The sequence below is a fragment of the Monodelphis domestica genome, chromosome 3 (genome assembly GCF_027887165.1).
Source record: "Monodelphis domestica isolate mMonDom1 chromosome 3, mMonDom1.pri, whole genome shotgun sequence".
NCBI classification, from domain to species: Eukaryota; Metazoa; Chordata; class Mammalia; order Didelphimorphia; family Didelphidae; genus Monodelphis; species Monodelphis domestica.
Window position 1 is genome coordinate 167,928,458 of NC_077229.1, and position 24,186 is coordinate 167,952,643.

The window sequence follows — 24,186 nt, forward strand, 5'->3', positions numbered from 1 at the left end:
TTCCCACCTGAGATCTGTAATCTTTCTTTTTATTTATGAATCATTTCTCAAGAATGCAAAAACATTTTCCTTGTCTATTTTGCTTTTCTCTCCTTTCCACATTCACTTCTAAAATGGGTGCCATAAAAATTTCTAAATATCAAGCAACCCAATCTATTTTTCCTTAAGTTTGTTTGCTTATGTATATTCTAAATCAAAAGGAAAAGTTATACTTGAAATTAAAAGATTTTGAGAGGTCTAGATCAAAGTGAATGAGATAACTGGAAGCATTCAAATGAAAACAATTGAACATTCATATCACTTCCTTTTTATTATTGTTTTTTAATCTCCATTCATTTTCTTTGAATTTATTTATTAATGAAAAACCTTTACCTTCCAACTTAGAATCAATACTGTGTATTGGTTCCAAGGCAGAAGAATGGTAAGTGCTAGGCAATGGGGGTCAGGTGACTTGCTCAGGGTCACACAGCTAGGAAGTGTCTGAGGCCAAATTTGAACCTAGGACCTCCAGTCTCTAGGCCTGGGTCTCAATCCACTGGGCTACCCATCTGCCCCATATGTGGCATTTGTTTTGAGGAGCTTAGGACTCAATTTTTTCTAATTAATATCTGTATCTCTGTAGACAAAGATATAGACTATTCCATCTAGAAACCTTGTGCTAGATGTTGATGAAACTTCATAGTTGAATAATATACAGTCCTTACCTCTAGGAGCTTACAGACTAGTTGGCATGACAAACTATATTTGGAGAAATAAATTAAAAGAAGTATATGAAAGTGCTTACAAGTGTAAAAAGACATTGTGGTGAGAATTCAGAGGAAGAGCCTCTTAACTCTTGTTGAGATAATAGAGGGTATTGTTGCATTGTGTGATTTGTATAGATTTTGTACCCAGCCCCTGGAAAATGAATTGAAACTATTTAACCAGAGCAGAGCAGCTTTTGTATTTGTCAGATAGTTTAAATTTTTTATTGTATTTTTTCCTCATTGCATACAGAAACAATTTTAGAAATTCATTTTATGACATTTTCATATCCAAATTCTCTCCCTCCTCTTCCTCCTCTCCCTGAGCTAGCAAACAATATGATCTAAGTTATACCTGTCCTATCAGACAATACATGTTTCCATATTTGTCATATTGTGAAAGACACACATACATTCAAGAAAAAAAAAACAACTAATGAACGAAATAAAGTGAAAAACAGAATGCTTCAGTCTGGATTCAGACTCGATCAGTTCCTTGTATGGTGATTGATGACTTTTTTCATTATGAGTCTTTTGGGGCTGAATTGAATCCTTGCCTTGTTGATGATAGTTAAGTCATTCCCAATTGATCATTATACAATATTGATGTTACTGGGTACAAATTTCTTCTGGTTCTGGTCACTTCACTTTGCATCAGTTCATATAAGACTTTCTAAGTTTTTCTGAAATTGTCCTGTTTGTCATTCCTTATAGCACAGTAATATTCTATTACAATCATATACTTCAACTTATTCAGCCATTGTCCAACTGATGGAAATCCCTTCCATTTCCCCTTCTTTGTTACTCTATAAATATTGTTGTACATGTAGGTCCTTTTCTCCTTTTTTTCATCTCTTTGAGATACCTGGTAGTGATAGTGCTGGGCCAAAAGTTATACATAGTTTTATAGCCCTTTTTTTTGTATTTTAAATTTTCTTTCCAGAATGGTTTTACATATGTATATAGTTTTACATATCTATATATATCAGTTCACAGTTCTACCAGCAATGTACCAATTTTCCGTTTTTTCTACATTCCCTCCTACATATTTTCTTTTTTGGTCATATTAGCCAATCTGATAGATATGAGGTGGTACTTCAGAATTATTTTAATTTGCATTTCTTTATTTAAAAGTAATTTGGAGTACTTCTTCATATGTGTGCCAAGGGTTTTAGAAGTAGTCATGTAGAAGTCTCCGACTAAATCAAGCACACATAAAACATTTATTGTCTATGCTGTAATTTCTGAATACAAAGGGTAATGCATTAATTCTTAAGTGAAGAAGTGTGAATCTTTAAATCTGCAGATTGTAACCCATATGTGCCTTTTAATCTATGTAACTTTGAATGAATGAAAGGGACAAGAATTTTCATCATTCTGAAATTATGGCATTTGGAGTTGTGGCAGTATGGGGAGAATATTAATATTTCAAATTTTGGTCATTGTAGCAGGGAACAACTTCATATATTGAAAGTAATGTTTAATTTCCCAAATATGATCCAGCCTGCTCTACTACTACAGCTCTGTGATCAGCCCCAGTGCATGTTCAAAGTGTATGAATTAAAGGGCTGTCTTAGTAGGCTATCCTCTGAAATGCATGTCATATCTAGACAATATGCATTCTCCATCCATTTGGTTTCTCGTATTTGAGTTGCTAGGCCAGTATTTTCCCAGTGACTATACCTTTCATTGAAGAGGAGGTCCCTGAATACAATGTAATTTGTAAATGGGAGTTATTTCACAACCCCACATTTATTAGGAATCCTACACAAGACATTCTTTTTGACACTGAACACTTTTCCTGTGAGTATAATTCCTTATTTAATGTCTAGTTTGAAGGTAACAATTAAAGAAAGAATCACTAAAGTTATCTGTAGGTATATCATGAAGGAGATTTTTATCATCTTGCATGCATGTGAGACACTTTTGCAGCAGAATTTTTCAGGTTGCACTTGAATTCTAATCAATTGCTTCTTAGTAGGTAATCATCAAATAATATACTGTAGCACAATATTGTATTCTCTGTATCTTCCAGTCATTTCTCTTATAATGAAGATATAGTTGCTATAGAGATTTTATTCATGCAAGTTAGCCAGTTCCTTTCTCATATTTTAATCACGTATACCCTTCATCAGAAGATTCTCATGAAAATTTTATAGAAACTAGGAAGACTTATGTATCAAATGAGATAATACTTAGCAGTGTTGGCATATAGTATTAATAAATGCTTATTCCCTTTCCTTTCTCTATGTATCTGTACTTTTTGTAGCTAATGAACAGAGCTGTCCTGCTCTACTTCCATATCTAATAAACTATAAGGTCTTTGTGGATAGGGACAAATTTGTTTTTGTTTTTGTTTCCTAAGATATCTTGCATGTCTTTTATGTGTCATAAACATTTGTTGATCTTGGAATAATGATGCAGTCTTTGATCTTTGATATTTTTTTGGTCATCCTTTTAAGAAATATGTTGAAACTCGATCTCTAAATGTTTTTAATTTGTATGCCTCTCACAGATATCCTGGGTACAGGTTTAGTCTAGCCACTCTTGCTAACATTTTTTTTAATGACATTGAGTAGTTACATATCAAATTTTTAAATGTCATAGTTACAGTATCATTAATAATGAAAAGAAATCACCATAGAAAGAAATACAAAACTGTTCATAGCATTTCCTAGCAATTTGTTTCTTTCTTTTCAGTTTCATCTGCAAACATCCTTGGTATGACTTAGTTCAGTTGAAACTCACAGGAAAAAAAAAAATTCCATTCTCTGCTTTTTAGGCACAAACCTGCAAGAAATGATCTTTAATTGATTTTAATTGTTCTGACATAATATTCCTGCTTAAAGAGAAGACCAAAAAATGCACAGCTTCCCCATTACTTTAAATCAATCTCTCTCAAGCCATTTTTCAGTAGACAAAATTTCACAATAAAATAAATGTTACATGATTCAAGGCAAAGTTCTGTTGACATTTTACTTTATCAACAATAACAGTAGTCACCTTGGAAGAATAATTTTCACAAAATCATTCAATCCTACCTTGATTTTAAGGATTTCTTCTTTCCAGTTGGTCAAAACTGAACTAGAGATATTTCCATTAACCGAAAATAATCAACATAAAGAAGAGGTTACTTCTTTATGTTAGGTGATCATTGCCTAAATCCCTTAGAAGTAGTTCAATCTAAGGCAATGCCCCCGCTCTTTCCTAGGGAATTATTTTGGAATTGAGAGTTAAATAAAGCCTGATAAGAGTTTTCTTTATAAGGGAAAAAAAAACAACTTCCAAGTAAGATAATTTTAAAATGTTTTCTTCATATTTCTAAAAGAGGGAGGTATAGGGCATAGTTTATAAGTGTGTAGATATTTATAGAGGGAGTGGTAATAGATAAATTTTGAACTAGAAACCTAGCAGTATGCCCAATTATGAATTTCTTAAATTTACCATAATATGAATTTCCACTTGCTTACTTACCTCCTTGTTGTATATACATTTACTATATTGAAGCACCTGTCTAGGGGAAGTAAAAATAAATCCTTACTAACTATGCAATGTAAAATGGATTAAAGGTTTGTCACACCTGACTATCTGTTTGTGGTTTTAAAAAAAAGTTCATTATTTTAACTAAGGGAACTGTGGGATTGTCTTCCTCGCCTGAGTTCATATACACCACTTTTTCTTTAACTAGCAACAGATAAAGTATAAGAATAAATGGATTTCATAATTACTCTCTCTGCCAATATTAAAAAGATAATCTCTGATTTTAGAATTTCTGAAATATACCTTAGTATATACACTTAGTGTGTTTTGTTATAACAAAGAATTGCTGTATCTTTTAGCTCTCTCCAGCAATGTATTCATTAAATGAAGCACCATTTAAAAAACATTGTTTTAATTTAATCGGGCTCTCGACACTTCAGAACTTTCAATAGATCTATAATTTCATTGATTCGGGTACTCCCTCGAGTGTTTCAGATTGCTATCTACTTATTTTATATTCTTATATGACTATAATGTGTCCACTAGTAAATCTTTCATGGGATCTCTGCAGAATATGCTAAGGGAGGCTTTCCACTAGATCTCTTGACATTGTGTGGGTGCTAATTGAATATAGGGGCTGTTTCTTGGTTATTCCTTTCTCTTAAAATATGGATCACCCTCCTTTTTCTAGTAAGGTATCTCTTCTTTGATATTTTTTATAACATTTCTCTTCATTTCCTTACTGATAATATATTGCAGCCCACCTTGAGCATTTCAATTGTCCTTTAAATTATCCATAATTGTAAGACTTTGGAAGCTGATAGTCCACGATTTGAAGCAGTATAATATACTAAAAGAATATTCTTGTGAAAAAGAGAGATCTTTGCTTCAGAGAAAAGCTAAGCCATCAAAATCACTATGCACTGTTCCAGAGGCGTTCCAGCCTGCTTTCCTCTTTATGTTCAGTTTTGGACCTAGGCCATTGTCTATGTGCACTCTCTGTTCAAAGTATATAACTGGATTGTCTGTCCTAGTGCATGCATATCATAGGTCAGACAATAGACATTCCTCTTCACATAGTCTTTTCCTATGTATAGTTAGACTAAATTCCATTGAGGGATTATGGATCTCATTTAGGAAGTTTTGCAGTATTTCGTGGTTTGATACAATCATCATGATGTCAGTCAAAAATAGAACTATCTAGAATACTTTACTAACAATAAAGAATGCCCCCTCCATTTGGATTGTCTGGACATTCTCTAAAATGATGGCAAATACCTTTTGGTAAGTGCTAGAGATATTTAAAATATATTTTATGAGGACATTACACAATTTTCTAAAAGATTTTACTTTCCATTCAAATGGTATATATTAAAACTTGGAAACAAATTTCAGTTTTATAATGTCAGTTTTATAATGGAAGTTAGAAAAATATGATTCAGTTTACCAAAGTGCATGTACTAGCTAACTTTTTATTTAAGGAATTTCCTGTGCTTAATGTGCTTAACTTAAAATTTATAAAACACAAGGCTTGGCATTGTTGTAGCATTAGTAGTCAACTGTCAAGTATTTATTATGTATCAAAAACTAGCTTGACCGGAGTACAAAGTAACAGGACATCCAAGAAGAAGGAAGTAGTCTTTTTACTGACATATTTGTGATAGTGGTTAAAGTCCTTAGTAGACTAACACATATTTGACTTCCATTTTATCGGAGTTAAAAAAGAGATTTGGGGAAATCAAGATGTTCAATCTGCTCACTGCTGTACATATATTATACAATGCTTACATTGTATAATATATGTAATAATACAATAGTTCGTGGCATGGAAATTATTGTTTGTTTCTTAAAATATCTTTGAAGACAAACTTTCTATTTATCCTTTCTCCAGATTATAATGTGGGTTGCTCCATTTTAGTTTTTTAAATGTAATTTTACCAAACATTATCAATCTTCGATAAGAATAGAAAACTCTTTCATAAAATTTATGTATAATAAAATATTTCTCTATACTCACTCTATCCTTCAGGGTGAATTGTTGCTTTAAATTTTCCTTTTTTTAATTGGGAAATATTTTGACATTGTCTAAGTTAAAATTTTGGAAACCTTTGAATTTCAGGTTGATTTATCAAAGGATCTTCCTCATTGGAACAAACTGAAATCAGATGAGAAGTATTTCATCTCTCATATCTTGGCTTTTTTTGCAGCCAGTGATGGAATAGTCAATGAAAACCTGGTAAGATGGTGATTTTCTTTGCTTTTGTTAGCAATTGATAGCTAATTTGATAGTAGTAAAATACTTCATATTAATACTGAAAATAGTGCCTAGGAAGATAAAGCCAGTAAAACCAAAGTTATGAGAAACGAAAAATACTGAAATGTTAAAGGAAAAGATACATCTTAATTTAACAAGCAATGTCAGACTGCCTATAATAATTTTTACAAATTAGAAATGCCATCTTTTTATCATATACAATTAATAAAAAAATCTTGGTCAATTTGTGATAGAACAAACTTAATATAAAATATTCAACTAATGATTTTGACATTCAGTTTCTTATTCACTTGATAAATAAAATTTTATGGATTTTCATTAAATTGATACTGTTTTCCTTTAGGTGGAACGCTTTAGTCAGGAGGTGCAGGTCCCGGAGGCACGCTGTTTCTATGGCTTTCAGATTCTCATTGAGAACATTCATTCAGAGATGTACAGTTTGCTAATAGACACCTATATCAAAGACCCCCAAAAAAGGTATATTGGGATTTTCACCAGCCTTTTAAATTCATTTATAGATATTTACTACACTTCATGTGTGTAGTATGTCATTAGATAACATCCGTTTCCCATCCACATTAAATGAAGAATTAGTCATCTATTTGAATTTAGGTGTACCATATTTTATGTTCATTGGATGTATGCTTATCTTGTATGTTTAAAGAAATTGCCCTATTTAGGAATCTTTGATCACAAATGCCATGCCAGATGATACCTATTTAATTTTAACTTTGAAGTTTGCTGTGTTTTTTTGCTTTTGGTGAATAGTTTGCAGCTCTGAAAAACTGCACATGCATTGTTCATAGAATTAAAGTTAGTTAAAAAGTTATTCTTGGTTAAGCAATGAAAATTTTGCCTAATGAAGAAAAGTAGGTAGTAAAGTAAGAGATTATACTAATTATTTTGGTTTTACAGGGAGTTCTTATTCAATGCAATTGAAACAATGCCATGTGTTAAGAGGAAAGCAGATTGGGCCTTGCAATGGATCGCAGACAGAAAATCCACATTTGGTATGTTGCTTTAATTTACATATGTCCTAATTGGACTCTGCCCATGTAGAGCTATTTAATGCAGTATGGCTTTAGATGGAGTTACTCTCTTGACCTCAGTGGGTCTTAGTTTTTCATCTATATTTAATTTGTTGATCTCTAATGTCACTTCCATTCCTATAAACAAATACAAATGATTGAGTAATCAACAATGATAGCTGGTTCAAGAAAAATGAGTGATTGTCTTAAATTTAGAATGGAAAAATAAAATATAGCAGTTAATTAGAAACTAGAGTAAATAATGTCATGTTAGTTGGTGTGCTGAGCAACTAAAGGTTAAATAGACATAAATGGAGAAAAAGTGAAGCCAACAGAATTTGATCAGGAGTTTTCTTATCACCTACAGTTTGTAACCATCGTTAGTAATATTTTATACGTTTATTTACTCGAAGCAGGTCAATATTTCAGCCTCCTTTGTTAGGAGGGTGATGTAGGAGAATGGGAACAGATGGATAGGTTTGGGCCAGTATCTGAAGATTAACAGGTTTGGGAAGGCCAGCAGAGCCCAGTGCAGGCAGAGCCTGACTCTAAGATGACTTACACAGACCACTCAATGAAATGGGAAAGTAGGTTTTAATAAAAAAAAAAAGAATAAGGAAGAAGGGTATGGGATAACCTAAAGCTAATTTCCTAACTAATACCCCAAGATCTAATATTTTTTCACAGAGATTTCTTCAGAGTGATTTTTCCTATTCTAACCCTCCCCTCACTGCCTAAGCTAAACTAAACATCCCCTTAGCTGATTTTAAGGAGAGGGTTTGTGTAAGCCAGATAGAGCCCAGGGAAGGTCCTAGATTCAAAAGGACCCAGGCCTAGTCTCACATTCAGATGCCAGATGCTTCAGGATCACCAGGAACTGCAGTAGATAACAAGCAGATCAGCAAAACAAGCAGGGCAACGCAACAGGACAGCCAGTCAGCAAGACAGGATAGGGAATTCAGAGTAATATAGGGTAATATCAGCCACTAAGGAAAAGCAGTCTGTCTCTCTAGGTCAAACTAGAGAAAGACCCCTAAACCTCAGTTACCTGTCTCTCTCCCTCACTTTCCCATTCTAGAATTCTTTCCGTTAGTCTCATGCCTCTGCAAACTTGCTCTAACCCTTTCTTCCTTATAACACCTTCAACATTGTAAGTCATTAAACTGTAGAACCATGGGGTTCAGAGGGACCTTAAGATCCCTTAACCTAAAGCATGAATCTCATCTATCACATCCTTGGCCATTGATTAATCAGTGTTTGCTTGAAGACTTCCAATTACAGGGTGTTTGCTACCTTCAGGGGCAGCCATTCTAATTTTTAGCCAGCTTTCATCGTTAGGAAGTTTTCACTCATTTTGAACTTTACAAATATTATCTCAGTATATCCTTATAACAACCCTGAGAGATAAGCATTGTTATTCTCATTTTGCAGATTTGGAAACTGCAGGCAGAGGTTAAGTGATTTGCCCAAGGTCACACAGCTAAGTAAGTGTCTGAGGCAGGATTCAAACTTAGGTCTTTCTGACTTTAGCTCTAGTGCTCAATCCACTCTGCCACCTAAGCTGCCAATTGTGCCTTCTAAAAGCTGGTCCTAATTCTTCTCCCTAGGGCCATGCTGGAAAAAAAATTAAAATAACCCATCTTCCAAATGATAGCCTTTTAGAAAGCCAAAGCTGAGGACAAACAAGCTAGATCTAATACAAATTTTGTACTAATAGGGTTGTGCTTTATCTTTTCCTATATATGGTTATATGAGTTAAATTAAAAGAAAATGGGGGCAGCTGGGGTGGCTCAGTGGCTTGAGAGTCAGGTCTAGAGATGGGAGGTCCTGGGTTCAAATTTGGCCTCACACTTCCTAGCTGTGTGACCCTGAGCAAGTCACCTGACCCCCATTGCCTAGCACTTACCACTCTTCTGCCTTGGAACCAATACACAGTATTGATTCTAAGTTGGAAGGTAAGGGTTTTCATTAATAAATAAATTCAAAGAAAATGAATGGAGATTAAAAAACAATAATAAAAAGGAAGTGATATGAATGTTCAATTGTTTTCATTTGAATGCTTCTAGTTACCTCATTCACTTTGTTCTAGACCTCTCAAAATCTTAATTTCAAGTATGACTTTTCCTTTTGATTTAGAATATACATAAGCAAACAAACTTAAGGAAAAATAGATTGGGTTGCTTGATATTTAGAAATTTTTATGGCACCCATTTTAGAAGTGAATGTGGAAAGGAGAGAAAAGCAAAATAGACAAGGAAAATGTTTTTGCATTCTTGAGAAATGATTCATAAATAAAAAGAAAGATTACAGATCTCAGGTGGGAAGGTGCTCAGAGGTCATCTGATTGACATCCCCCTTTTTCCTTCATGTCACAGATGAAGAAACTAAGGCCTAGGGGGAATGAATGAAAATCCCCTGGTCACACAGATAGTATCAGAGTTAAATTTGTCTTAGATAGAGTTAGAGAAGGAAAAGGAAAATAAGCCTTTGGGAGGAAAAAACATCTTTTACTAAATGCTATGATGAAGCAAGATAGAAGGGAAAGAGAGAGAGTAAAGAGAGGAATACTATTGTTTCTTTTGCTACTGTTGGGGTACACATGGTTCACCTTCAAAAACTGTTTATTGAATTGCTTTCCAGATCACCTATAGCTAGGACAATCCCTCTGAATGTTTCAAGTCAAGGAGGAGGAAGGGCCTTGGGAAGGAAGTAGAAAGAGAGAGAAGAATGAAAAGCCACATGGCCACACTGGTGCCAAAATGCCAAAACTGCTGCTTTTCATAAATTACATGAAATCACACAAAACCCATAATCATTTGAAAGAGATTGGCCTAACTTTTCACAACGGGAAAAGGAGTGAAAACCACACGTTTCCCAGATGATTACATGCAGTTGGATTGGGCATCCATTTACATGAGTGTCTCAGGCTTCACAAGGAACAGGACATAATCAAAGAGGACAAAGAAAGTGAGCAAAGCATGCCCCCTTCCAAACTTTGGTGGTGCTGTGTGTTCTCATAGAGCCTGTGGCTAAACAAGGCCCCTCTTTAACAAAATCAGGATCTTCCCAGGGCTAGGATAGAGCTGAATGGACATGGAGTACTGTGATCTCAGAAACATCCAAGTGTTAGGTGACCCAGAGGGCAATGGGCAGGCGGTGTGTGGTGGATCCGATAGGCCACTGCAAGCACTCCTGACTGCACTAACCTCTAGCAGGAATGGAACACTCCTTAAGGGTTAGCACATTAGAAAGAAACATCAGGACATATGTATGATGTGGAAAGGAGACAGACCAGTAGTGTGTCAGGAGTGACAGCTAGGAAACAGTGTGTATTGCAGCGGGAACTGCAAAATGGGGAAATGAGCAGGTGATGAGCTTCAGGAGCTGGGCAGCAAGGTTCTACCTTGTGCATCCCCAAAGGATGAGAGAGCAAGGAGGGAGCATCTATACAGATGAAATCATTAAAGTGTCAATAAATATAGTCACAGACATTCCTATAGAGATGCCACAAAAATCAGTTTCTTATTTGTCAGCTAAAGTTGTCTAAATTGTTTCAGAAGGAATTATGTTATATATGTCTGTTTCAGAGAGGCAGCATGGTATAATGGTTAGAGTGCTGGAGTTAGGAAAACCTAGCTGCAGCTCCTGCTTCTGATACCTGTTAGCTATGTGATCATGGCCAAATCAGTTTAACTCACTCAGGCTCATTTCTCTCACCTTTAAAGTGGAAGTAATAGCACTCATGTTGTCTATATCACAGATCTTCTTGATTGCCAAATAAGATGTGAAAGGATCTTTGTAAATCTTTTTTTTTTTTTTAACCCTCCCCACCTAGCTTAGAATTGTTGGGGTTAAGTGACTTGCCCAAATGTCTGAGACAGATTTGAACCCAGGACTTCCTGGTTCCCTGTCACCTAGCTGCTCTATAAATGTCCCTTATTATGTTATAGTCTGTTCTCATGACTATTCACTATCATGACCCCTTTCTTCCAGAGTTTCTCCAGTTTATCAATATCCTACTCAAAATGTAGGGTCTAGGTTTACCTAAGAGTTTTTTGCTTTTGTACTTTGTATTGATTTTTACTTTTCCATAATTCATTTTAGCCTAATAAAGCCATTTCTGTTTTTGTTTAATTTTCAAGTATTCAACAAAATAAAGAGATGATATGGCAAAGAAGTTTGAAGCACTTAAAAATAATTTAATTTTGTTTAAAATGTTTTCATTTTAAAAGACAGTGAGTCTCTTTTAGTTTGACAAAGTAACTTTCATATACAATTAAAAAGTAAAAAAAAATCATTTGGTTTCTAATTATCAGTGAGGTGAATCTGTATGATTTATCACATGATGATGAAGATAAGGGCTTGCACTTGGGATTTTTCTGTTTTTAAGTTAAGGAATCCCAGATTCTGTAGGCTGGCAACTGCAGAGTCTTAGAGAGTTTCCTAAAGCTGAGGCTCAGTGTGGGGGCAACCAGATTACAATATAATTGGGAAATGTTTAACAAAATAAATATACAATATAACATGAATAATGTTAATCTGTGGTTTTCTAAGTCAAGTCGTTTGCCTTCTTATTTGATCTTGATGCCTCTGGCCTAAAGCACTGAGAGTTTAAATGACCTGCCAAGGGCTGAGACAGCCTGAGTCAGATGTGTTCCTATGGCCTCCTGGCTCTCTTTCCACTGTGCCCCAAAGCTTCTGGGAAGGCAGATGATAATCATTTAATATTAAGTTTGCAGTGCATCATATTACACAGTGTGCATAAAAATAGTTAAAATGAAAGATAAGATTTTCTCATAAAAAAAGATGACAGCTCAATAGCAGATCAATAAAAAACACATTTTGATTTTCATTAGGTTTAGCACATAGCAAGTAGACTAAGGGTGCCTCTCTTTTTTTATATTTGTTAGATTGAACTTTAAATGAAAATTATGTCTATAAAAGAGAAATACCAAATTGAAGGTTTATATTCAGGGGATACAAATGAAACAATGCCTGCCCTCAAGAAACTTACATTCTATTGGGGGAAATAATGAGTACACATAGAATCATATAAAAAAATAAATTCAGGGTAATGCGGAGAGGCACTGGCAGCTGTGGGGGGGATTATAGGGAAGACTGTGATTGATCTGAGTCTAGAAGGAAAAGGATATTCAAGACCTAATGGCAAATACTTTGGACTAGCATATATCTTCCCCTTTTATTATCATCATACAGTCATTGGACAGAGTCATTTCTATTATTTTTTACAAGGAATTTTGCATTTTAGTCCTTTTAAAGTGAATACATGTTTATGACAGGAGAAAGAGTGGTTGCTTTTGCTGCTGTGGAAGGGATTTTCTTCTCGGGTTCTTTTGCTGCTATATTCTGGCTTAAAAAGAGAGGTCTTATGCCTGGACTCACTTTCTCCAATGAACTCATCAGTCGAGACGAGGTAAGGTATGATGTCATCTTCTAATTGTGGTGTGTATGATTATCCACAAAATTCATTTCTTATTTTTTCTTTGCTCTAAAAAATGATCATAATTCAGACTAAACAAGAAAGATTTAAGTATTCTTCAGAATAGCTATTCATTTTTTTTTCTGAAGAGAAGTGGTTCCCTGGCATAACATTTTAGAATTGATACACCTAAGTAACCTCCAAATACAGACCATCTGAGAATGATCTCAGTGTTACATGACCCTATCAATTACAATTGTTAATAGAAAAATCAAAGTAGCTTTTGACACTTGATATATTTTTTAAGATCCCTTACAGTTTCATCTAAGAAAATCAAGAGAGAAATGTCAAGTGTTATTTGAAAACCTCTTGTATTATACAACAGACCCTTGGTATTTACGAGATTATATATTCCCAAGGTCTTTGGGAGTATACTGTATGGTATTGGTGATAAAGAGGAAAAGATACATGTATATATCTTTTCCTGTCTTCTCTTATTTCTCTTTCTTACTTTTTTAGTATTGGAGGAGAAATTAGATGTGAAATTGCTGGTTTGAACTGAATACCTACGACTCAGAACACTTGGAAGAAGAGAGACAGATAACCTGAGGTTCTTAGTCTTTTAGATAAGACCCAATATTTTAGCTAGTGTGTTGATAGCCTTTGTTAGTCCCAGGTAAAATGAGATGGTGCTTCTTTCCATTGTACAACTTACTGTGGTCTTAGGATGCATTGAAGGTAGTGTCCAGAATGGAATGTCAGCTCTGCTCTATAATATATTGCCTTGGTCAAACTATGTATGCAGTGTTGTATCAGTCCTGGGCATTGGATTTTAGGAAGGAGATTAATGAACTGAAGAGTATGTCAGGGAAGGTAACTAAGACTTGTGGTCATATATGAATTTGGTTGAAGGAACTCTAGGGCATTTAGCTTAGAAAAGATAAGACTTGGGAGGATACATCAATATCACCTAGTTGTCTATAAGTATTTGAAGGGCCATGTGGAAAAAAGATTACACTTATTTTGTTTGGCTTTGAGGAACAAACCTGAGAGCAATGGATAGAAGTTGTAAAGAGACCAACTTGGGAAAAACATTCCAATAATTAGTGCCATCCAGAAATGTAGTGTGCAGCCTCGAGTATAATTGGGCTCCCACTTCTTTGAGGTGCTTCTCTGTCTCCTTTTCTGGATCCTCTTTCAGATCATGCCCTCTCACCATAGGTGTCTTCCAGATTCTGTGCTGGGTTTTCATACCTTCTCCCTCTATACTTCTCCACTTGGTGATCTTATTAGTTTCCATGAATTGAATTACTGTCACTCTGCTTATGACTCTCAGATCGTTCCTGCTCCAACCCTTCCACTGACCTTTTGTCTCACATCTCCAACTTCCTTTCTGTCTACTCTCCTTTTCTTGATGTCCAGGAGACATCTTAAACTCAACCTGTCCAAAATAGAATTCTTTATCTTTTACCCTAATCTCTTCCCCTTCCTACCTTTCCTTTTACTATAGAGGGCAACACTATCCTCCACATCCATCAGGCTCACAACCTTGCTACCCTTCTCGCTGAATCTATCTGGTCTGTTGCAGAGGCCTGCCAGTCACAATATTTCCTAAATATGCTTCCTTCTCTCCTCTGGCAACTATATCTCCCTAATGCAGCTCCTCATTCGCTCACTCCTCTCTGTCTGCCACAAGTCCTTCCCTACTCCTCTCTATCCTTCTTTCAGCCTCCAAAGCAGTTTCCCTAAAGCCTTCTAATCGTGTCTCACCCCCATTTAGTAAATTCCATTGGCTCCTGTCACTTCCAGAATCAAATACAAAATGCTGTTTGGCATTCAGAGCCTTTCGTACTCGCCACTCTCCTCCCCTGTTCCAGAGTTCTTGCAACTTACTTCCTGCCATTCTGCTCTGGGGACACTGGCCTTCTGGCTGTTCAGGAATAAGACATGCCATTGCTTAGCTCCTGGCACTTTTTCTGTCTGTCCCCCATGCCCAAAGTGCTCTCCCTTCTCATCTCTGCCTATTGGCTTCCTTGACTTCCTGATGAATAATATATAGAGGATTATTAGGTATGATTTGGGCTGAATAGCTTCTAAAGGTTGTGAGATTTCTCTTATCCTTCAGACATTTAGTGACTTGTTACCTTTAGTCTCTCCTAAGTCTCATGCCTTGTACAAGCTCTTTCTTTCCTCACTTTCAGCTCCTATTCTCTGAGCACTCAGATAAATGCTGATATCTTAGCATAAATCCTCTATTGCAGAGATATGTTTGGGAGACATTTTTGAGGAGTGGGGGTGGGATGCTTTCAAATGTTTCTTGCAACATCCTGTATTGCTCGTTAACTTTTTTCTTGAGAGTAAAATACATAGAATAACCTATATAACAAAAGGACTTTTAGCTTTCCTTACCTCAAGGTAGAAGAATAAGGTGTTTGCTCACAACACAAATCTTGTAATTGCATCAACATTTCTAGAAATCCAAGATTGGAGGTGGGGGAGAAGAGAAAAACTGAAGAATACTAAAGGGTAAAAATGTCTTAAGTTCCCCACTTGTTGACCCAACTCATTGTCTTATCTTTCTTTAATCATTTAATAAGAAATTCATTTACACAATTCTTACCCTTTTCGGTGATAATCTTATATGAAATTAAAATTGCAAGAAAGAACAACTTTCCTCAGTCCCACCAGAATTTATTACTTTTAACCATCCCCTTGCTAAATTGTCCCCTCAAAAGCACTACTTAACATATGCCTTATCCATGACATATGATATATTTACAAGATACAGGAAAACCATATTGATTTGGACTGCACTACTACAGAATTTCAGGGACTTTTTTGAAAGTATCCTAACTATATATTGTTAAAAAATAGATGCTTCTGGGAAGCAAGTACTTGAGCCATGCTGATATCTTATTGTAGAAAGCTGTAAGTTACAAAATGTCAGGGTCTGGTCTTATCCAGCTCAGCCAAAGACCCAGAGTTCATTTGTCAGCTGATATATAGAGAGAGAGTCAGATTACACAGAACCCCCTCCTCCCCCAACCCCAATCTTAAAAGGGAAATGGCCTTCTGAATATTTCTGCTCAGAGGGGACGCCCAACATTTTCATCTTTTAGGAAGTCTCTTTTGTTAGGAAGGTCAAGTCTTTTTTCTTATCTCTATTTTATGAAGTAATCGTCCATTCCATATATGGTGAAAATAAAGATGACCAAGGCCACTCTTATAGCTTCAAAGCCAACTGAGATATCATAATGTCTGGATACATTCCAGGTCCCTGGAGATATGCACAAAACTCTCCTTGGCAAGAATGTTTTTGCAAAGCACTTTAAGGGATTTTCTTTGTTATTTTACTCACAATGTGGTTATTGATTATCATACACAATTATTCATTAAATATGGGATTATTCATTACAATTTATTTCTAAAATGCTGATTATCTCATTAGATAATATACAGTTAAACTATACAGAGGCATAAAATAGTGAAAATAAATTGAATTTTTTTTTAATTGCTTTGCTTTTTGAATTGCTTTTTTTTTGAAGTTGCTTAATTAGGTGTTTTACAGTATGAAAGCATTATTGCTAAGCAAATAATGTAAAAAAAATTTCATGAGGAAGAGTTACACTATTTAAAAGGACAGATTTTAAAAATAATCTCAAGCATCTATTCACCTAAACAACTGATATAGGAAACATCATTTTTGTTATCTTGATCTAATTATTTTATATACTTTAAAGTAACAAAGTTACAGTTATTTCAGACTATTATATAGGCATTTTCATAAAATCAAATAGACTTTGCCCTAGTTTGTGAAGTTTCACAAATTAATATTGTCTAGCTATTTATCATTCTTTCTTCTTGCTTTTCTTCTGTGTCTGTAAATATTTTTGTGTTAAATAGAATAGAAGCTTCTTGAGATCTTAGAATGTGCCTTTTGAAAAAATAAGCTTGCTCTATATGACATATATGTGAAAATAACTTTTGGATTATGATTCTCTTCCTTTTTTTCAGGGTCTTCATTGTGATTTTGCTTGTTTGATGTTTCATTACTTAGTAAATAAGCCTTCAGAAGAAAGGGTCAAAGAGATCATCATCAATGCTGTTGAAATAGAACAGGTAAACAGAGAAGCCTTTATTCAACTTCATCATAACATGTGAGGAGTCCTGCCTGCTGATACAGCATTTACAATTGGGCACTTTTGTCCTATATACCCAATTCTAATGTACTAGCAGAAATGCATTTTTGCAGCTTTACTTGAGATCTGAATCCAAACTTGTAGGGTTTTTTCCTCCCTCTCCTTCACCTTGTATCTCCCCCAATTTGCCAATATCCTTTAATTTTCTTTCTCTTTTATTTTCTGATGAACTTTCTGACCTTCATATTTCTCTATTTTCTATCCCTGACACCTCCGGGAATTAAAATCCAAAGATTCTAGGTCATAATAATAAAAAGGGAATCCTAACAGAACTAGTATGGGAAAAAGCAAGCATGAGGCCCAGTCAACATTAAGAGCATAGTAAGATGCTTGTTTAAATACTGTTGTTTTATAAGATAGTCACAAGATATTTGTTTTAGGAGGACTATATTATACCCATAAGAAACTGATTTAATTTGTTCTTTCATGGAAATGCACAGTTTGATTTGTGAAAATAATAGATTTCCCTTTAACAAGATTTATTTTCTATAAAATCCAAGTAACTGAAACACTTTCTTATCATCATGTAGCCAATTATTTAATATTATTGATTTTTGATGTGCTCCTCTTGGTGATTTTCCCCCTAGGAATTTTTAACCGATGCATTACCAGTTGGCCTAATTGGCATTAATAGCACTTTGATGAAACAGTACATTGAGTTTGTAGCAGACAGATTACTTGTGGAGCTCGGGTTCTCAAAGGTAAAGTGTTTTTCAAAATGAAAAAAAAAACCTCACATTATTAAATTGATAAGCCTCTCTTGTCAAGCAAGATCTCTTAAGATTTTTATTTCACAGCAGAAGAGATAACAATGTATTGTATAACCCCAAAAATATCTATAACAGGTGCACCAATGTCATTTTTGCAAAATTTCCTATGAATCCAAAGGGAAATTCACAGCACAGAATTATTCAGAAAAGTTAATGCTGAAGCTAACAAGTGCAATTCAATACTTAGCTTTATCTAACAGGGTTACCTTTTAGTTATTTCATCTAGATGAGTCAGATGTGTTTACATTCTGTTCGGTTAACCTCTTACTGTGGCCATATGCCACATATCTTGAGCTAATATACCACTGGTCTGAATTCACAAGTGTATGTAAATTTGTACACAGGTTGCATTTGTTAGAAGGGCTTAGCTTTAGTCAATATTTTCATATAATCAAAGTCCTTAAGATATGGAGTCTTACTTAAGTTAGCAAATGATTTCTTGTATGTAGACTGAACTGCAAATGGATTCCTTATCAATGAAGGAATGAATTCTGATTTTTGGACTTCTCTCCATGTTTGGTCAAACTTCAGCCTAAATAGATCTGAGGTGACAATTTGTGGTTGCAGTGGAAGCTACTCCCTTGTCGTTTCTTTGTACCTTTAGATTGTTTGTCTAGTTTGTAGCTTTGACATCTCATCCCGTAGACTGAAACATCCCTTCTCTGAGTCAGCAACTTCACTGCATTCACAGCCCATATTTGTTTTGCCTGCCTTGAGTGTGAGTGCTGTTCTTCAATGTCCCAGCATCCCCTAGTCACGTGACGTAAGCCTTGGAGGGGACTTCAGCAGCCATCTCGTCCAGCTCCTCGTATCCCCACTGGGTGCTTGTCCTGCTTCTGTCTGAAGATTTTCAAAAGGGGCAGAACATGTCCCATACTTGTTGCTTTGACGTGACTGTCTCTTTTGATCGTCTCTTTCAATAGCCCGTTGCCAATACTAACTGGACCATTTTAATGTCTGAGAATGTAAAGGCCTTGGAATCCTATGTTACCAATGCTAATGGTAATTTTAATGGAACTCTTAAGCCATGTCTATAGCAAATTAGCACAATCTGCTATAAATTATAGGGTTTTAAAATTTTGGTTGGCATTACATTTTGAAACTTATGTGGAACTTGATTTGGCTTTCTGCTTCTTGGACTATTATTGCATCACTAGACACTCTACAACTGAGGGCACAGAATTCAGAATTTACTTTTCATCTAATTAGTTCACCTATGCATGCCTCCATTTTCCTGTTTTAAAATGGGAGTATTTTATGTTTGTGTTAAGCCAAAAGTGGAAGAAGAAAAAGAAAAGTAGCTAGTCTGCAAGTCACCTAAAAAGCTCCACATTTTTTAAATTTATGTAAATTAAATGTAGGATAAGCTTCTGCAAGGTGAAAATTTTATAGGCCAGTGGTTTAATCAGCTACATCTCTCTCTTTATGGCAAAGTAGATAGCAGTAAGAGAAAGCTTCATGGTTTATTAGAGCATATTTCTTGAAAGATGAGATTTTGCTTCTCAAGAATCTCTAACACTTTTTGTTTTCTTCTTCAGGTTTTTCAGTCTGATAATCCCTTTGATTTCATGGAAAATATTTCTCTGGAAGGGAAAACAAATTTTTTTGAAAAAAGGGTCTCCGAATATCAACGCTTTGCAGTTATGGCTGAAACAACAGACAATGTCTTCACCTTGGATGCAGATTTTTAATTCATTTTTCTAGATGCTCCACTTGTTGGTAAACGAGTCCTTTTTTCTCTAATACTAGTTGTCAAAAGAAAAGCCCAACAAAGAAAAGTTCCATCAAAGTAAAAAACAAACAAACTGTAATTTTCCTTTGAAAAATCTGAATATAGCCTAAATGCTTTTATTTAGGGTCATGGATAAATATGGCTACATTCCTAAAAATGTTTTTCTAAGCCTTATTAATTTTCTTGTAATTAAGGTAGTATTGGTAGTGATGGCTATACGAATGTACTACTGGGACGGGAGAGGAGGAGGTTCTTCTCCCTACAGAGTTTTTGTGAATTGAGTTATATTGCTTTCTTTCTTCCCCTAAGATAATGGACCCAGAGGTCTATGCCAACATGTAATGGGTTGGGTATTTTTAATGTTCAAGGGAAAGCAATGATGATATTCCAAGAGAAGACAAGGGATTGTTAGCAAGGGGAGGGGGGTGTATTTCTTTTACAAACCTAGGATAGATATTTTTAGGGAGATTTTAATTCATGTTCTATGGAAATCAACTAAAAAATAAGTTGATACAATTATGGGCACACAGTTGGACAAAATTAAAAATATTTTAGAAAACATCTTGAAATGGCTGCGTGTCACAGTGCTATGGAATCGAGGTCAGTAAGATCTTGGTTCAGAGCCCACCTCAGTTACTAACTATATGACCCTCACTCAGTTTCATTGTCTATAAAATGGGCAGAATAATAACATTTGCCTTCCTGGGTTGTTGTGAGGAAAAAATAAGACTTTGCAAACCTTAAATCACTATATGTAAATGCTTCTTACTATTATTTTAAAATAGACAAATATATAATTATAGATCCAGGAAGTCTGGAAGATGTTAAATGAAAGTAGAATTGTAGAATGGAAGTAGGGAGAAAATAGGATTCTCAGTGGTAAAATTAAAGAATATTGAAGATGCAGGCCAAATGCTCCATGAAGCTTCCCTTATGTCTCCCTCTACTGACTAACTACAAGTGATGTGTGTGGCTTTAATCTTTTCCTAGATTGTAAGTCTTTTAGGGCAGAGGCTTTAACTTTTTTGTATCTTCCCCAGCATCTAGCTTGATGTCTTTCACATAATAAATGTTCTTGATAAATCTTTCCTAAAGGTTAAGTTGTGCTATTAGGGGAGGTGAGCAAATTGACTCTGTAAGAAGCAAGTGGAACAAGAAGTCAAAAAGGAGTGATCTGGGGCCCAAACAGGAAAGGGCCTCCTTGTTCCTTCAGAAACCAGAAGGGGGTCAGGTGGCAATATCTTGGTTTAGGATTAGTGTGTAATAAATAGAGGAACCGCTTAGAAATGCAAATAAAATTCTAAAATCTACCTTAGATTAGTGTCTGAAAGCAGCTGACAAGTAATATTTAATACTTTTAAAGCTGTTCCAGGATAACAGGATAACGTGGGCCAGATGTGTAATATACCTCAACTGTGTGTACTATCCTTTGATAGATACACAGTAGGACCTTGCTTTATGCAACCAATAGTTTTCGAAACCTTTTGCCTAAGTTGAAAATTGAACATAACAGTGAGCTGTATTACTTAATAAGTATTTCCTACACAAACATACCTAGACACTTCATGACTTGGGCTTCTCAGAGCTACCACCATCATTACTCTTAGACTTTGGGGCCATTATTAATAACTAAATAACTAAATAGCGTCAATGAAGCAAAAAAGATCCGCTCTAATGGGGACACAACTTGTGAGGTCTCTGGGCAAAGACTTGACGCAGGAACTAATGCTCGGTACAAAATAATATAATTCATATAAACACATCTCAAAGTGAGAATGAGTGTGATTGGCAAGACTTTATGCCACTTGGGAAAGTGGCATGGATTTAGCATGTAATTAAATTTTTTAATTTTATATCTTTTTCTGCCTTTTTTTCAATTTCCAATTGTCTATACTTGTAATCACATTATAAACTTTTAAATTGTGAAGGGAGAAAGAATACCACAAGGCAAGTTGTAAAGAAAGACTGGTACCTCAGAACAGAGCTCTAAAAGATAATCTCTTCTCTCCTTCTTTTTATTTTCAGGTGGTAGCAGCACAGGGAAGGTCTTCTGAAATTTAACCAGCAATAGGATAGGGGATCCATCATCTTTCCTTTCTTCTCACGTGTGCTTTTCAAAAGTGTCTGGAAAAATGGATTATATTTTGTCAGTTTCATAGTAACAACCTTCAGAATTTGTTTTCAGATAAATTCTTATCTCTTGGTTTCTCAGTGGTCATCTATAAAGCTTATTTGTACCAGATTGGGGGAAATTATTTAGCTATTATAAAAGGTACAGTTCACTCATGACTTTATTCAAATGTTGAAAATGGTCATTTAAAAATGTTCTACATTCGATTATTTTATCCAATTTATAGAAGTTTTTTTTTTTGTATTTATGAGACAGTTGTATCATTTTATATTTAGTCTGCTGAGGTCTGACTTTATCTTATTCCATCATTAAGTTGAAGCTGCATATACTTTTAGAATGATATTTGTATTTTCATCAGCAAAAATTTCAAGGGCATATATCTCTAGAAAGAGATTGAATTTGAACCAAAACTAGCTTGTCTGACTTCAAAATGAAGGAAAGTTCTAAGTCCTTTGTATTGAATTCAGATCCTTCTCTTGTATTGGTAAATGCCTTAATGTCAAGCATATTTATTTATAGCAGCAATAAACTACCAGTAAGAGGGTAGGGAAATCTTATACTTATTTTTAATATATTGGCTTACTGTAAGAAACATTCTACCATCTCTCTTCAATATTCCACTTAGCAGACACATTTTATTATGTTCATGACATTTTACTCTCTATTCTTAAGGAACTTAAATTCTACAACTTTCCAGGTTTAAAAAATAGTTTATAGTTTATAACTTATTTTATTATAGCTTCAGTATTAAACTTTGGTTACAATTAAATTATTTGGTACTATAAAATCTAGAGTAAAGGGGCTGGGAGTTCTGCTTCTAGGAAAGTAGGATTTTGTTATGTTTATAAGATGTAAAGAATTTAAAATAATTATTCCTACAGTGTAGGAACCAATCCAATCATGACCTAATATTATGGGATTGTGATATTCTCATTTTTAAATGTTGAATTCTTGATTGTTTTGACACCCCTTCCATCATTATTAGGAAAAAAATGATTGCTAAGAAAATAGCATTTGTACACTGGAAAAGAAATTACTCAGAATTTAGTTTTTTGTAGTATTGCCATGTATCAGTCACTAATATTTTTAATACTGATGACTCAGAAAACTGATAATGGATGTACAACTTGCTTAAAAATGGTCATCAGTTTTCATGCTGGCCAGATTATCAGTACTGCTATGTCCTAGGTGTTTTAATGAAGGAGAATAAATTAGTGCCTGACTCTGGAATTCACATCAAAGCTGATTGCTTTTCTTATAGGTTTATCCTTTGCCAACTGATGAGTGGTTCCCAAATAGGAACTTGTTTATCTTGTTCTTTTAACCTTCTTAAATGATTACCTCCCACTTAAATATAAATAAATAAGTAAAATATAAAAATAAATAAATAAATTTGAAGGAAGAATGTGAGATTATTGAAGTCCTTAATGTCCTTACTCTAAGAAAAGAGGATTTCTGCCTTCATGATATTGGTTTAATTCTCCTAAAAGAAAACTATAGATTCAAATACCGTGAAATACTGACAGGTTTGATAACTACCTTTCTTAAACAAAACTATAGTGATTCTAGAACTTTTATTTAAATGGGTAAGGATATTGTATGCTTTTTATTTTACTGTTTAATATGAAGCTCTTTTAATGATATCTGAGTTGTCCAGTCATTTCACAGTATTTAGAAGTACTCATTGGGTACTTAAACCCCATATTTTATTTTGTCTATGTAACGTACTTTGTATTCAACCAATTCAGCTATTTATATCTATAATTAAAATTTTCCAAGGAATATGTTATGCTTTTTGGTCTGATTATTTTATAGTTTAACATGATTGAAATAAAATGCATCATAACAACTTGTTTGTTTATGTATTGTTTTTAAGTAAAATATCCCTTAAGGTAAGACCTCTTTTTCAAATGCAAGGGTTTCTTCACAGTTCTCTATCAGTGGTGTATTCACTAACTATTTGTCTAGTCAGGAACATAGAAACTTAGAATCAAGAACATCCAAGAGTCTAGGAAGGAATCTGACCCCAAAACAAAATTCTAATCTAGAGACTGAAGTTGTAGGTATGAGTAGACAAAGGAATGTATCAAACACAAGAACAAAATATTGTCTACTGAGATAAACCTAATAGATAAACCCAGAAGAAAGCAACTTCAAAACAAGTCCAAGTTGAGTCTCATACTCATAGAAAAGAATGGCCTGATTGGTTATATGTTGTAATATCAGTATTATAAATTTGTTTGACTTCCCTATATATTTTGGATATCTAGACTTCTATCAATGATGCTTGATGCAATTTTTTCCAACCCTTTTTCTTCTAATTCTACCTTTTATTTTTTTTTCCTCATGTAAAAGTTTTTTTTTTCCCATTCCATTCTGGCAAAGCTT

The 24,186-nt window shown here is 34.6% G+C and overlaps 1 protein-coding gene across 2 annotated transcripts in view; it reads left to right on the forward strand.

Moving 5' to 3' along the window:
* The window catches only part of RRM2B (ribonucleotide reductase regulatory TP53 inducible subunit M2B), a 38,408-nt gene extending 14,761 nt beyond the window's left edge, over window positions 1-23,647 (forward strand). For both annotated transcript variants that reach the window (XM_016431849.2, XM_007488172.3), the window contains exons 3-10: window positions 6,343-6,459; window positions 6,842-6,975; window positions 7,414-7,508; window positions 12,827-12,960; window positions 16,981-17,085; window positions 17,753-17,866; window positions 19,474-19,654; window positions 21,693-23,647. In XM_016431849.2, coding sequence (XP_016287335.1) covers window positions 6,343-6,459; window positions 6,842-6,975; window positions 7,414-7,508; window positions 12,827-12,960; window positions 16,981-17,085; window positions 17,753-17,866; window positions 19,474-19,626 — 852 coding nt within the window. In that variant the 3' untranslated portion in view covers window positions 19,627-19,654; window positions 21,693-23,647. The remainder of the gene's footprint in view (window positions 1-6,342; window positions 6,460-6,841; window positions 6,976-7,413; window positions 7,509-12,826; window positions 12,961-16,980; window positions 17,086-17,752; window positions 17,867-19,473; window positions 19,655-21,692) is intronic.
* The last annotated feature ends 539 nt before the right edge of the window (window positions 23,648-24,186 follow it).